The sequence below is a fragment of the Cygnus olor genome, chromosome 2, assembly GCF_009769625.2.
Source record: "Cygnus olor isolate bCygOlo1 chromosome 2, bCygOlo1.pri.v2, whole genome shotgun sequence".
In the NCBI taxonomy this organism is placed as follows: domain Eukaryota; kingdom Metazoa; phylum Chordata; class Aves; order Anseriformes; family Anatidae; genus Cygnus; species Cygnus olor.
This window is the reverse complement of record NC_049170.1, coordinates 38,162,823-38,177,816: the sequence shown is the minus strand read 5'-3', so window position 1 is coordinate 38,177,816 and position 14,994 is coordinate 38,162,823. Positions and strand designations below refer to the sequence as shown.

General features: G+C 36.8%; 1 protein-coding gene across 4 annotated transcripts in view; it reads left to right on the top strand.

The window, feature by feature from the left end:
* The window catches only part of TBC1D5 (TBC1 domain family member 5), a 320,152-nt gene that overhangs the window by 182,014 nt on the left and 123,144 nt on the right, over positions 1-14,994 (top strand). For all 4 annotated transcript variants that reach the window (XM_040546783.1, XM_040546784.1, XM_040546786.1 and 1 more), the window contains 4 exons: positions 2,048-2,150; positions 7,978-8,066; positions 9,512-9,562; positions 9,651-9,720. In XM_040546783.1, coding sequence (XP_040402717.1) covers positions 2,048-2,150; positions 7,978-8,066; positions 9,512-9,562; positions 9,651-9,720 — 313 coding nt within the window. The remainder of the gene's footprint in view (positions 1-2,047; positions 2,151-7,977; positions 8,067-9,511; positions 9,563-9,650; positions 9,721-14,994) is intronic.

The window sequence follows — 14,994 nt, the reverse complement described above, 5'->3', positions numbered from 1 at the left end:
TGCCTGATTTGAGGATACTCTATTTCTTACAGTGTTTTAGTTATAAAATGACATTCTCCATAAAAATCCGTCCTGAACTGATAGTTCCCTCATGATCTCTTGTATTTACATTTACTATAATTAATACTTCAGCCAGCTTATTCATGAGTTTGTTATTATCCTTTCTGTCACAATCTCTGGTATTACTAGATCCTCACAGATATCTCTGTGTATTTTTGAGTTTTCTTTGTTAGTCTTCTCCTCCTAAACTTCATAGGGCAGGCCTGAATAACAGTCCTTCAGAAATAATCTCTTCAAATCCCTAAATTATGTCGATTGCCATCTGCTGTAATGCACCTTTTTGGTCTCAGCTGTGTCCTTCCTCTACAGTAATTTGATTAGTACAAGTGCATACAAGTATCCAAATGTTGGTCTACCATTACCCCCATCAGGTGCCAGGAAAACGTTACACTCTTCATCCCAATGCCTTTCTCGGTACTTCCACATTATTGTGTTCAAGCCATAGTGTCTTCTCTCTCTGCCGTGAGTCTTGCATCAGATCTTTTATACAAGGATTTCGATGCACCTTTCTAGTTGTTTCTGTGCTTACTTGTTATTACCACTGTGAGATGAACATACTACTTTTAATACAGTTTTATCAGATGTAATTTGTTGCAATTTCTTATATTGTTCCTCCATGACAGGCTTTACAACAGCCTCAGTATAACTGGTCTGAAGTTTAGCATTGTAGCTCAGGCTCTGGAAACAGACAAGATAAAATTTGCTTGAAGAAAACTTAGCTGCAATGCACACAACTTCATTTTAAAATTGACAATACTATAACCTTTATATCAGCAGTCTACCCTGAAGCCTACCATTACTGTCTTGTTAAGAATTCTTCTTTTCCTTGTTGAACTTTACCTTTTCCTTTCCTTTTGGTATTATACCTTTCCAGTTATATCATTTTTTGAATTTGTTATTGCTCCACACAGTTAGAAGGGGCTTGGGTTGGTTGCTTTATCAAATATTTTTGCCATCTAGTTACTTTTTCAGTAAGCATGAAAACACTGTTGTTTGTGCACTTACTCATTAAAATCCATTCTGCATAACCAGTTTCTTTCCTACTTCCAGCAGTCAAGGAGCAGGATATACTGGTGTATACTGGTGAGAGTACCTTCAGAATAGATAGAGATTCTAAATAGCTGCATTTTCCTGGATAACAGGATTTTCCCAGAATCTTTTTCCCCTTTTTATCACACTAATACAATTTAATACTATTTCACTTAGAGAATATTTACCCTGCCAAAGCATCCAACTATTTCATAATTTGAAGGTTTGTTTGAAACAGCTGCTAAAGACAGTGAAATATCTCATAATGTTGCATCACAAAAAAAATGCCAATAAGATACATTGCAGCTTGCTTAGAGCTGAAGAAAACTAGGATGCCAGTTTTCATGATGATTGTGAGATAGTCTAAAAATCTTGTCATTAATATGCTAATCATTTTTCAAATATTTATGAAGCATTGGAACCTTTTCTGTATGCTTCTTCTGGCATAGTTTTCTTTCTTCTATTTTATTCCAGTTTAGAACTGGAAATTTTATAAATTTCTTTAACATATTGTAGCTCTTGTACTCTTTCTTCGCCCAACTTTTATCTTGAGAAGAAGAAAGAGCAAGACAAACTGAAACTGCAGGACAGATTGATATCCAATTACAATTGGATTGGCTGCTTGTTAAAAGTTGACAATTAAAGCAACCTGCCATTTCATTTCATTCTTGCAGCTCTCTAGCTTTCTTAATGTTGAAAGGGATAACATATTCAAATATAACTAGTGATATCATCATGTAACAGAATGACGTTAAAGAACATTGTTCAGAAATTTGGTTGCAAGACAAATAAAACAAGTCCTTACAAGTATTCTTATTCCAGCAGCATCCACAATTCACGGAGAGATAGGAAAGCAGACAAGAGAGGTGCTGTCTTACCTAAAAATGTTTATAGAAGAACAGCAGCTGAGATTATGTGAGCTATAATGTTTACTTTCATTGTATTTCTTCACTTTCAGTTTTCCTGAAATGCAGTATTTCCAGCAAGAGAATGTGAGGAAAATTCTTACAGATGTTCTGTTCTGCTATGCCAGAGAAAATGAGCAGTTGCTTTATAAACAGGTAATGAAAATATAGTACAGGTGGCATTCATCGACTCAACATTTTCTATGTGGTTTGACAATAATGTAGTTCTGTTGTATCTAAAGTCGTATCATAATGCTATAGTAGTCAAAGAGTTGCTTGTTGTCTGTATAGTGAGAAAAGTAAGCTCACTGAATAACATACGCTTTTTCCTCATGATACAGTCCCTCAGATTGTTTTTTTTAAGGTTTCTAAGTTGTCTAAATTTGAATTCCTTTATAAAAAGCATATTTTTGTTCAATGTTGGTGAAACAGGAAAAGAACAGGAACAAGAGGCTTTCTGTGCTTTGTTAAAAAAAAAAAAAAGGTAAGCATCAGGATTAAAAATGGTACTGAATAAACAAAAATCACAAATAGTGATTTCTGAAATGTTAGCAAAATTTACCATTTTGTTTTATATAATGCTTTAGATTCTTCCTCAAAGTGCTAAAGCCATGCTATGCATTAGCAAATAGATTCTTTATCTAATCCTGTAGCAAACAAATGCAATGCTGCTGACAAATGCCTGTTGACTGATGGACAAGGGTGCTAGCAAATACCACTTTTACAGTATTGCCAGAAGGAGAGCCTGCTTACGCCTTCTTTGTTTAAATGGTAAGGGTAGCCTTTAAAGCTGCACTGACTACATACATCCATATGGGATGAGGGCTAAATTAATTTAACATTTCTTCTGAAGGTTTTGAAGTGAATATAAGCACGATATTAAATTAATGTAGCAAGACTGATACGCAGATTTATAGACATTTGTATTTGTTTGCCCAGACTATTAACTGTAGGGAGATTAGTGACTGACAAACTGAGGGACACTGACAAAAGCTAAACTGTAGAGCAGCAAACTTTAGGTAGGACAAAAATACAAAGCTTCAGTAAATGTGAAGAGTTTTATAACACACTGTATGCTCCCAGGCATGGTATGTGACCACCCTGCCCCTAAGCCAGGAAACTAGTTGTGATACATGAAAAGACCAGTGTTGAAGAAACGGGTACTTCTGAAGAATTCTTACAGATTAAATCAAAAATCAAATATATAGTTATCAAACATATCAAATCTCCATCAGCTGGTTACTTTTCATGTTTGACAGACTGTCTTGCGTGATAGCAAGAAAAAACGAGATTTGTGAGCTTCAGCAGTATTCAACCTCCCCTTTCTAGTGAATATAGGCCAGCATTCTGATGCTGGGAAAATGGAAGAACACATTCCAGCTAATTTGGTCTATCAGTTATTGAACAAGAAGTATTATTTTACTCTTTGATATGACTTAAAAGGACTTAATTACCCTCTGCTCGTATTTAAAATCCTCTTGATTCCTTACCAAGAAATAATAAAGAAATAATACCTTTCTACATAAGGATGGAATATTTAGCCAGATCAAATTTTAAAAAAAGAAAGCCCTGAGTTTCATCACAAGCTGTTAAAGCTATTATTTTCTACTAGGTGACACCCCGTTTAACATAGACCATATTGTTAATAGTTATGGGATTTTATTGAATTAATGAGACTGTTATCATGTAGTAGAATGTCTTGCTGAGTTAATTGAAACTGCAGAGATTATATAAATGGTATTAATGAACTTTGACTGCCTGATGCCTCAGCTTTAATAAAGACTGCTTGGTGGGCTAAATGAACATAGTAAGATAAAAGAACAGGTTCAATTTTGCGAGCCTACAGGCTGTTGACAAAGAAAACTTATTTACCTCTGTTTTCAACTGGTGTTGGTTGCATCAGTAGTGCAGTAATTTCAGGAAGGGGTTGCCAACAGGACTAAAAGGAGAGGTAAAGTGCATAAAAGGAAATAAATTTGGATCATGAAAAACTGTTGATTTAATATCTCTGAAGTGTTTCAGTATATCATCCAAGTGTTGTGGTGCCCTGCCAAGTCCACAAAATAGCAAACGGTTGTGATTTTCCTCGCTTTTAATGGACACGTGTCACATGTATTAGAAGCTTTTCCTTTTTCATACCTCATTTTAAAAGGCCTTTTTTTTAAATTGATGATCCTGTTAGCTTATTAGTAACAATCCTGGTTTTTTGTCCCCGTGCTCTTCTCTCTTTAGATAACATTTCTCTTATGACCATCAGTATGCTTCTCAGAACTAGCTAATAGGAAGAAGTTTGTGGTGGTGACAGGATACATTTTTTTTTCTCTATTATCAAATACCTGTGTTGTAGTCAGTCTTCCTGTCCTACCATTTTTCTTGGTTGTTTTTAAGATTGACTTCCCATACTAAGTTCCACTAAAGCAAAGCATAGCATATTTTCTTGAAGATAATAAAGGTTACCATTAATTCATCAGGAATGGATCACTTCTGAGATGCTCTCTCCACAGTAACCTGAATACAAAGCTCAAATTCCGAAGTCTATCTTCATATTCAGTATCCATCGTGGGACTCGTCCTGTTGTTCTGTATGGGAATTCCTCTCTTGCATTTTTATGACCACATGCAAGAACTAAATTTGCTGTCATAATTGTGACACTTGGCCAGTAAATGAAAACTTGCCCTTACATCTGTCAACATCTGTACAGGACCTCATGTTTCTCTTCCAAATATTTGGAAAAAGTTCTAGTTCCTTGGCAATTTGCATCCTTATAAATAAAGAAAACTGAAATTTACAATATTTCATTAAAACTATTATGTAGCATCAGTATATATTCTTAGAAGAATCAATGCTTGCTTAATATGCATATATGCATGAAATTTGTAGTAGGTTTTGTGGTTTTTTGACCAGCATGGAGTAACATTTTATTTGATGGGGAAAGACATTTCCGTCCCCAGTCAGATGGAATAGAATGTTGTGAGGCTGTATTACAGAGATTTTAAAGACAGAATCCTCACTGGGATCATTGAATTTTTAAATAGCAGCTGTAAATACAAAATGTAAAGAGAATAGTATATTGTACTTAAGAATATGTAAAAAATACTATTAGCATTCTTCTGTAAGATTGATGCCAAAAATTCTGGTCCTAGTTACATTGAAAAGAAATAGTGACAATTATGCTAAATCACTAGGCTAACCATTGTTCACACATGATTTGATTGACCTTAAAGAAGTCAATATAATTTTGAAATGCATTGATTCACTTTGCATTGTAGAAATGCTGTATTCCTGGTTTTCTTTCTAAACCATAGACTGTATTATGAAATCAATATTTTGTTGCAGCTGGGAAGTGTCATAAAATTATCTGAGCTCTGTCAACTTATTTATTAACACTAAAGAGTTTTAGTAAACTGCAGCATTGAAAAAATGTGTATGCATATTACATTGGTGGCTTTTCTTGCCAAACTAAAAATCTCTAAATATTTGAAGTACTATTGTAACTGAAAGATCAGAGGTATCTTTTTGAAATCCTGATATTTCATCATCTGTTTGTTTTGTTTTTGTTGTATGTGGGCAGCCACATTACAGTTCTACTTTATTATATAGTTGATACATTATTATGTTGGAAGAATGTATGATGTGCTTTTATCTTTTATGACTAATTCTTATTTTATGTCCTCTTTCTTTTTCTTCAACTTACGTGTTTACAACTTAGGTGGTAGTTTTATTAGATAGTCAAGTTTTTGGCATTTCCATTTCTCTTATTTCATGTTAGTATATCAGGGTGAATAAAAGATTAGATGTGGAGCTGTGGAGGTCTGTGAGTGTATGTGGAAGCACAGCTCATGTTATCTACAGTTTATTTAAATATTTTTGCTATTTCTATTTATCTTCTAATTGTGGACCTATCTCCCTGTCTTTCCTATTTCTTTCTTTCCTGCTACAACTGTAAGACTTTCAGAAATCTGAGGCTGTCAACTTGTAATCTGAATTATATTGTTGTGTTTGGGAATTGTAGATCAGCTCCTGAAATCAAGTGATCAAGTGGCTACATGAGAACCTAGGGTTTAACTTTTTTTTTTTTTTTTTCATCTTTTGAAGTAGTCCCTAAAGGTTCAGAAATCAGAAGGGAAAGAAAAGGTCCACTCTTTAGTATGTTTGCTGTTTTTAGCTATGCCCAGTCAACAGAATTTGGTATTGCTGCAACCCTGCAGCTGAGGCTATATGAGCAATTGGCTCAGTTTTGAAGAAATGAAAATTGAATTTCCTAGATTTCGGTTGACAGCACACAGAGATAGTTCCACCACCACTCATTTTCCTCATGTTGCCAAGTATTGGAATTTCCTCTTACGAACAAATGAGATTCATGCATCATAGATAGATAGTGATAGATAATGACCTAGAGAGGGCTTCCTTATGTATCTGAGTCCTCTTCTCTCTGCTCTGATCTACATCTGATATTTCTGATAAAACTTTAAGTGTATTTTGTTGTTTTTATTTGTTTGTTTGTTCTGTGGTAATGGATCTGCCTGTATCGAGCTGGTAAAGCTAACTCTCACATATTGAGTGCTCCTGAAATGCTACATGTAATATCACAGTTCTACAGTTGACTTTGACCTATCTGAGAGTATCCCAAGAATTTTAATAATATGCTGCCTAATTGAGATCTTAATAGCGTCCAGAGATACTGCCCCAACAGAAAGGTCAGAGAATCCAAGCAGGGAACAAAAGAAATGTGAGATCTGCTAAGCGTGTGGTGGAACAGGCACTATACCAGTTTTTTTGGGGCCGAGGTCTGTAGTTCCCTCCCCTTGGAGTGATCTGTACATCCAGAGGCAGCCAGACGGGTCTCCATGCTTCATCCCACACCCCTTCCATCACTAAAGGGCTCCCCTCACTTCTTTTTTATGGCTGACCCCCACCCCAATCTTACGTAGTTCCCACCTGCCTTCCTAGTGGAACCCTTCCTACTGGGAACCCAACTCCACTGCTGTATCCAAATTTCCCAGATCTTCCTTTTTCCTGATTTAATCTGAGGGAAGGGTCTGAATCTCTCCTGTAGCTGAGGTTTCATTCTGCAGGCAATTGTTTTACCTGCCAGTGTGTTGCTGCTTGCTAACAACTGTGCTGTTTGTTTGCTGAAGCGGTTGCTTCTGCTCCCGTTAGCACATTGGAAATCCCCAGATGAAGCAATATAAGTCAAGACTCCTCTTTTATCCCTGGTGAGCACCAATGGGTTGTCCAGCCATGCTTCTAACCCTGTCCCAAGTCCTGAACTATCCGCCACTTTTTTCCACTCTGATTCCTGCACGGTTTTATATTTTGTCTATATCTGGATATAGATTGTATTTGTAAGTAAAAGTCTGTAATGGAACAGTTCCAGGTCTCCTACACATTGTGCTAATAATGTACTTTTTTAAATATTGACCTAATGACTTTTTTAATTTAAAAAAAAAAAAAAAGGTGAAAAAGCCCTTTTATTTCTCATGTCCATAGGAGTGGAACTTTAACTTTCTAATTTCCCAAATAGCTGCCCAAGTCTCCTCTAAAGGCTATTGTTATGGCGGTTTTGGAACACTATCGAATTAAAAATAATAATAATTTTAAATTTTGTAATTTGTTGTTATTGCAGATCTGTGTGTACTGTGGATCATGATTGTAATTAACATAAATAAAATTTATATTTATAAATATAGATCTTAGACTAAACTGCCAGGTGCAGGGTTGCTTACCATTGCCAATCTGTTGCCTGTTGTGTTAGAAAAAGGGAGAATAACTTGCTTCCCCCATATTATAGCAGAATAAACACTTGGATTTAATCAGAATTTAAAATAAAAGACATTGATTATGAAACCATTCTGTTAAGAATATAAATGTTCACACTTTCAGTTAGTCTGCACCCAATATTGCAGGCTGCCTGATGCTGTGCTTTATGAACTGTTATATGAATGAAATATCTTACAGTACTTTTGCTTCTTTTTATGTTTAGGGTATGCATGAACTCTTAGCTCCCATTGTTTTTATTCTGCATTGTGACCACCAAGCCTTTTCACATGCCAGTGAAGCTGCGCAACCAAGGCAAGCATAATGTTTTATTTATATAATCTTAAAAATTTGCTTCTTTAAAAAAATACAGAGTTTTCTGGGCTTGAACTTATAAATATGTTCTTTAATTATTTGTTTATAACTAATAAATTAACTTGAGAAAATGTTGCATCCTCTTGCTTTTATGGGAATGTCCTTATTTTGTCTTCCCTACTACAGCATCTGGAAGGAGGTTTTAGTGTAGACATTGGCCAATTCACAGCAATTAGCTATAGGAAAAAGTGAACACAGCAAACCTAAAGGAAAATCTTAATGTTTTACCTCGTTGTTTGTTATTGCCAAGAATGCTTTAGTTTTTGTCATTGCAGAGAGGAAGCAGAGTAGAAAAATACAGTCTTAAAATGGACACATTAACAACTTTCTTTCCTTGTATCTTAAAATAATCAATGTAGATGCATTGTTGTGATTGATATTCCTTTCATTACCCTGCAATGTTGTAGCTGCAATACCTGCCTATGTTTTGTCTTGGTAGTAACATTAAGTTTAGGTATTGATTCTCAATACAGCCAAGCTGTGCGTGCACATGTTTATACGCATGTATAAAATACTACATCACATATGATTGTGAACTGAATTCAGATGCTTTTTTCTTGCCTTATATGTAAAGCTTTTAAAAATAAGTAAACTAGTTGCCTGTTTGAATCATTAGTGATATTTAATCAATTTCTTTTCATTTGTCTTTTTTGTCATTGCTTGTGGAGTCTAGCAGTGAATAAAAGCCAATTTAATTATATGTGCTATGTATCATAACCTCTTTAGCACCCCTCAATGTGATTGTCCAAAGGCAGTATTAGCATAAGGATGGAATTTATTTACAAGTGTGTGTTTTAGTCAGGGTACATCTTCAGATATCCTGAAATTACCTAGAAGATGCCCTTCAGTGCAAAGTAACTCCAAATAAGCATGTGTTACACACAGCATTCTGTTCCAGTGCCACTGAAAAAGTAGAGCCAAAGAACAAAGTAGATGGAAAAGAGGTGCTGTCACTGATAAATTGCTGTTAAAGTACAATAAAAATACAGGCTAATAAAACAAAATAAATTAATGTTTTGATACTGCATATTTGACCAGTAACCATTTTTTTGTTGTTTTGGACAAACAGTAATAGATTGTGCAGCAATCAATTATTGTAGATCAAGCATATTCAAATAATACATTGTGACATTCAGTAATTTGTTATTTGGAGTAATTAGATGGTTACTTCATTGTAGTGCAGACAAGGCAGCTAATTTGTTTTTGATCTTTATAAAAAGGAAAGACTTCATTTGTTCAATGGAGTTGCTCTTTTTAATTAAAAAGGCTAGTCTTCTCATTTGCACTTTGTATGAAAGTTGGCTTATAAATACATAATAGTACATGCAGAGCACTGACCAAAAACAAACATTCACATTTGGATTGTTTGCTGTTGATTTTTTCAGTGAGGAAATGAAAGTCCTTTTGAATCCTGAATATCTGGAACATGATGCCTAGTAAGTTTTAACAACTTCCTTTACATTTAATTTACTCTTATTTGTAATACATTATTTAACACCAAGTTTCTGGGTTTTCCCCTTTCAGTGCAATGTTCACATGTCTTATGAAGACTGCAGAACATTGGTTTTCAACTTTTGAACATGACAGTCAGAAGGTAAATATTACTCTAAAATGCATTTATTCTATTCTTAAGCAAATGTGGTTTTTAATGTGATTGAAGTAATGTGAAGATGATAACGTTTGTTCTCTTAAACAATTTGGTTAAAGCGGGTTCCACCGAGTTAAAATTAAGTTCTTTAGAGGTTTTTCAAAATTAGGTCATAAGCACTTGTGGAAAGTCAGTTGGCAGTTCCTGTCTGTTGAAAGATCACGTTGATATCAAAAGCCACACGTACAGAAGAAAATTATTCTCCTGTTTATGAGAGACACTCTTGTATAGCAGTCAAAAGATTGCTTGTCATAGACACATGTAAGTGCCCCAAACTTGCTTTAATGGCATGTTAAATAAATACATAGTGTTTAATATATTGAGGCTTGAATTGGTTTAAACCGTTTTCAATATAAACAATTTGATGTGAAACCAAAATTTTGTTCAGAGGTTGCCCATCGTAGGTCAGGGTTCATCCTTCTGTGACTTCGTGCTGATGCCACCTCTTTTTTGTTGATGATGATGCTTTTTTTCCCCTCTTTTCTTCTTGGCCTGAGGATATTCCGAAGGAATGTCTGTGCCCCTTAAATCACCAGTGTAGCTGTACAGATGCCATTGTATTTAGCATTTTGTTTCTCGGTATGGAAAAACCTTTTCTGTGTTTAGTTTTACAGAACCTTTTTTTTACTATTTTTTTTTTCCTTGCCCTCTCTGAACTCTTTGCAAGGACCATCTAGTCCTTGCCTGTAACCATTTTTCACACATGGCAGACTTGACAGTTCCCTGTCTGTTTTGCCTCAGTCTAATGTTCAAGATTTTCTTTTTTTCTGCTTTCTTCCTGTCTCTTTCCCTTTTTATGCTTTTCTTCTTTAATTCTGAAAAATGATTTTTTGTGATGGGGTGTATGTAGAAGGGTCTAGCAAAACAGCCATATTACAGGTGTAATATGGACTTTCAGTGTATTATATACTAAAAGAGTTGGTCTCCAGACTAAGTTCCAACCTGATTTATTTCAGCATTTTTCACAGACCATAGGGCAAGTAGAGTCAAAAATAAATTAATAAGAATTTGGTCATTTTTGGATGCCCACATGTATGCACCAAAACCTATACTTGCAAACTGTAATTAGGGAGTGCTAGTTTTAGAGGCGATTTTGCCTCTCTGTTGAAAAACATGTTGTTCATCCAAGTCTCACATAAAAGTTTCTATTTTATTTAAATGTTTAAATGTATCTGTGTATATATTTTATAGACATGGAGTGTTGGTATCTTGGCCAGAGCTATCTACAGTTATAAATTACTATTTAGATTTGAGTTTTACATAGTTTTCAGTAACTACAGATAAAGTGTAAGTGATACAAATTTTATGAACTTATTACATAGTCACTTTTATTCTAACAACAAAGCTGCAAGATGTTTCTCTTGAGTGTAACTTTTCAGAATTCAGTGTATTCAAGCATATTTGTTCCAATTTCTGTGACAGAGGTGGTGAAGTCTGAGGCTGATTTTTATTCCAGGAAATAACTAGGTTGACTTACAGATTTACAGTGCTTGGGTAGAAGGTGAAAGTTTACATTACCCTTTCTAGTCCTTTCATGGCATAAAAAATTAACTATGCACAGTACATGGATTAATATCTGGTTGTTTGTTCTTGTTCTTTGCAAACATGTATAATCTTTAATAATCCTTTCTTGTGCGTGTGCCTTTTACAATCATGACTTTGAGGGTTGGCTACATAATAAAGTCTGAGTCTTCACAAATGAAGCAATGAAAGCATGTGCTCTGAGATACATGTTACATTTTATAGCCTCTAACAGTTGGTTCCATTACTCCCAATTGCCATTAGAGGAGCTGCTCCAGCTACGGCATTCCCTAGTGGTTAATGAGAGAAATCTGTCCACATTTATACTTGTGCTATGTCCTAGCCTCTCTTTACTGCCGTAGCATTTGTCTCCTAAATGCATGAATATATAAGTTGTATTAGTATCAAATACCAGCCATTCCAATTCATGTTGTGTTCAGTAATGTTGTGTGGCAGGATTTGGTGATTTTGTTCCTAATACTTGATCTAAAATTTTCAGCTCTGTTCCACTGGTATCCATATTTAAATTGTTCTTACAGGTGAATCTGGTGCTCTCCTTTAAATAGTATAGCAAATCTCTGAGCTGTACGTCTTTTTCTTACTGCAAACCACATCCCTTCAGGGTTGATCATTTGTATTTCATGGTAACAGTGGATGGCTGAGCCCATACACTCATGAAATGTTTGCCAAGACTAAGAAGCTCACAAAAAGAAAACAGGTGTTTTGTCCCATGTGGCAAGTCAATATGTAGTGAGGATAGGCATGGGCACAGTATCATGTTGTCCACTTAGCTTCTGTGCTTTAGGCAGAGACACTGTGAATCATTTCTAGTTAAACATTTTGACAGCTTAGTTGTATTAGTTCATTTGACCATCTTTCTGTTTGGGCTGTTCCTTTCATACCAGTTCGATGACATTTTTTGGAGCGATTTCAACTGACTAAATGTATCATCATTTTCTCAACCAAATTGCTTGAGAAGAGACAGCAGACATATCATATGCTCTCTAGTCATTCACCAAACTTCTTCATGGTGTGCACCAAATCATGAGGCAGGTGTTGGTTTTGATAATCAGAATCTTTTGACACTTAAACCAGTGTGTAAGACTCTGTCTTTTAATTTTGTAATGGTGACGATAAACCCACAGACAATTAATGGTATAAAGACTAATCTGGGTGACTACTGAGTCTCGTCATTTTACAAGCTCAAATAGGTTGAAAGATTCTAATGTTGAGATTTCTATATAAGGTCTTATGCCTATAATCAAGAAAATTTTAAAAATACAGGTCTCTTGAGTCATCAGACTTATGCATGGTCAAGCTGAAGTTACACTCAACTAGAATAAACCTGAATAATGTACACATTGCAGATGTGTGCCAACTGATGGAACATGCACAGACTGTGAATTCATACAGTAACAGGTTTTTATGATTAGTTTCAAAGATAAATGGGTATGTTTATGCAAAAGGTTCCTGTAGACTGGCATTTAACATTAAGGCAATGTTATCATAACTTGAGTGCTTTTCTTGTAGGAGATTAGACATACTTAGTGGATTCCTTTCTTTTTTCTCCACATTCTGGCATGTGACCAAGAAAACATTGAAATGGGTATGAAACAATAGTAAGAAATAGCCATACAATAGAGAAGCAGAAAAGAATTCAGTAACTTGTTTCTAATGGATTACTTCCAATGATGAACACAGAGGGCATTTAAGAGTGAAATAAGGAAATTTTTCTGTCCCTAACTACTTCCCATGGGCTCTCAAATTGGCTGTGGACCTTTACTCACCTCCCATGCTGGCTAATTTCTTACAGGTGTGTTATTGGAAAGATGACATAAGCTGTCCATCATAGAATCAGAATGGTTCGGGTTGGAATGGACCTTAAAGACCACCTAGTTCCAACCTCCTGGCATGGGCAGGAACACCTCCCACCAAGGTTGCTCAAAGCTCCATCCAGCCTGGCCTTGAACATCTCCTGGAATGGGGCATCCACAGCTTCTCTGGGCAACCTGTCCAGTGCCTCACCACCCTCATAGTAAAGAATTTCCTCCTTATAACTAATGTAAATCCTCCCTTTTTTTTTTTTTTTTTTTTTTTTTTAAGTTTAAAGCCATTACCTCTTGTCCTATCCCTACATGTGACTCCCCAGCTTTCCCAGCTTTCCTATAGGCCCCATGTAGGTACTGGAAGGCCACTGTAAGGTCTTCCCGGAGCCTTCTCTTCTCCAGGCTGAACAACCCTAAGTCCCTCAGCCTGTCTTCATAGGGGAGGTACTCCAGCCCTTTGATCATCTTTGTGGTTCTCCTCTGGACCCACTCCCAACGGGTCCATATCCTTCTTGGGCTGGGGACCCCAGAGCTGAAAACAGTGGCCCAGGTGGGGTCTCATAAGAGTAGAGCAGAGGGGGACAATCACCTCCCTTGCCCTGCTGGCCACGCTTCTTTTAACACAGCCCAGGATATGGTTGGCTTTCTGGGCTGCAAGCACACCTTGCCAGCTCATGTCGATCTTTTCATCCACCAGAACCTCCAAGTCCTTCTCCTCAGGGCTGCTCTCCATCCATTCTCTGCCCAGCCTGTATTTGTGTGTGGGATTGCCCTGGCCCAGATACAGGATCTTGCACTTGGCCTTGATCATCATGCAATTATGTAATTGGTATTTACTGCAGAAGGCTTCACAGAACCTTGTGCCTGCTGCCCATCAGCCTCACCACAGTCTCTACCCTCAGCTCCCCAGCTTGCTGCTAACACAAACTATTATCTGCCTTTCTCCTCTGCTTACATGAGTGTTCAGATCACTTCAGCCTCCAAATAACTGAAGGTATTTCAGTTATCAGTTCAGATCACTTCTGGCTGTGTTCAGAGGAGGCAGAATCCTGCACTTCTTCATTAGAAAGGAGAGCATTGCTGGCCCTTCAGATTCAAACATAAGATATTATGCCATGCTGCCTGACCGTTGTTGTCCTGTCAGAGGGTGAAAGGAGCAGGACAGATAAATTATTTGCAAGTTCAAGTGAAGAACAGTTGCAGAAGTTCTGCATAAAAGGAGGGCAGTATGTTTTTGTCCCTTCACTGTTAACTGTTTGCTCTCTATATGAAGAAAAGCCAAGCAAACTCAGACTAGGCCCCAGCTCTCTAATTCAAAAACAAAGAGACGTATTCAAATGCACTGGGTTTAGTAATTATCTAAGTAGTATGCTCTGGATATAGAATCACAGAATCATCTAGGTTGGAAGAGACCTCCAAGATCACCGAGTCCAACCTCTGACCTAACACTAACAAGTCCTCCACTAAACCATATCACTAAGCTCTACATCTAAACGTCTTTTAAAGACCTCCAGGGATGGTGACTCAACCGCTTCCCTGGGCAGCCCATTCCAACACCTAACAACCCTTTCAGTAAAGAAGTTCTTCCTAATATCCAACCTAAACCTCCCCTGGCGCAACTTTAGCCCATTCCCCCTCGTCCTGTCACCAGGCACGTGGGAGAATAGACCAACCCCCCACCTCGCTACAGCATCATTTAAGGTACCTGTAGAGTGTGATAAGGTTGCTCCTGAGCCTTCTCTTCTCCAGGCTGAACAATCCCAGCTCCCTCAGCCGCTCCTCGTAAGACTTGTTCTCCAGACCCCTCACCAGCTTTGTTGCCCTTCTCTGAACTCTCTCAAGCACCTCCATGTCCTTCTTGTAGCGAGGGGCA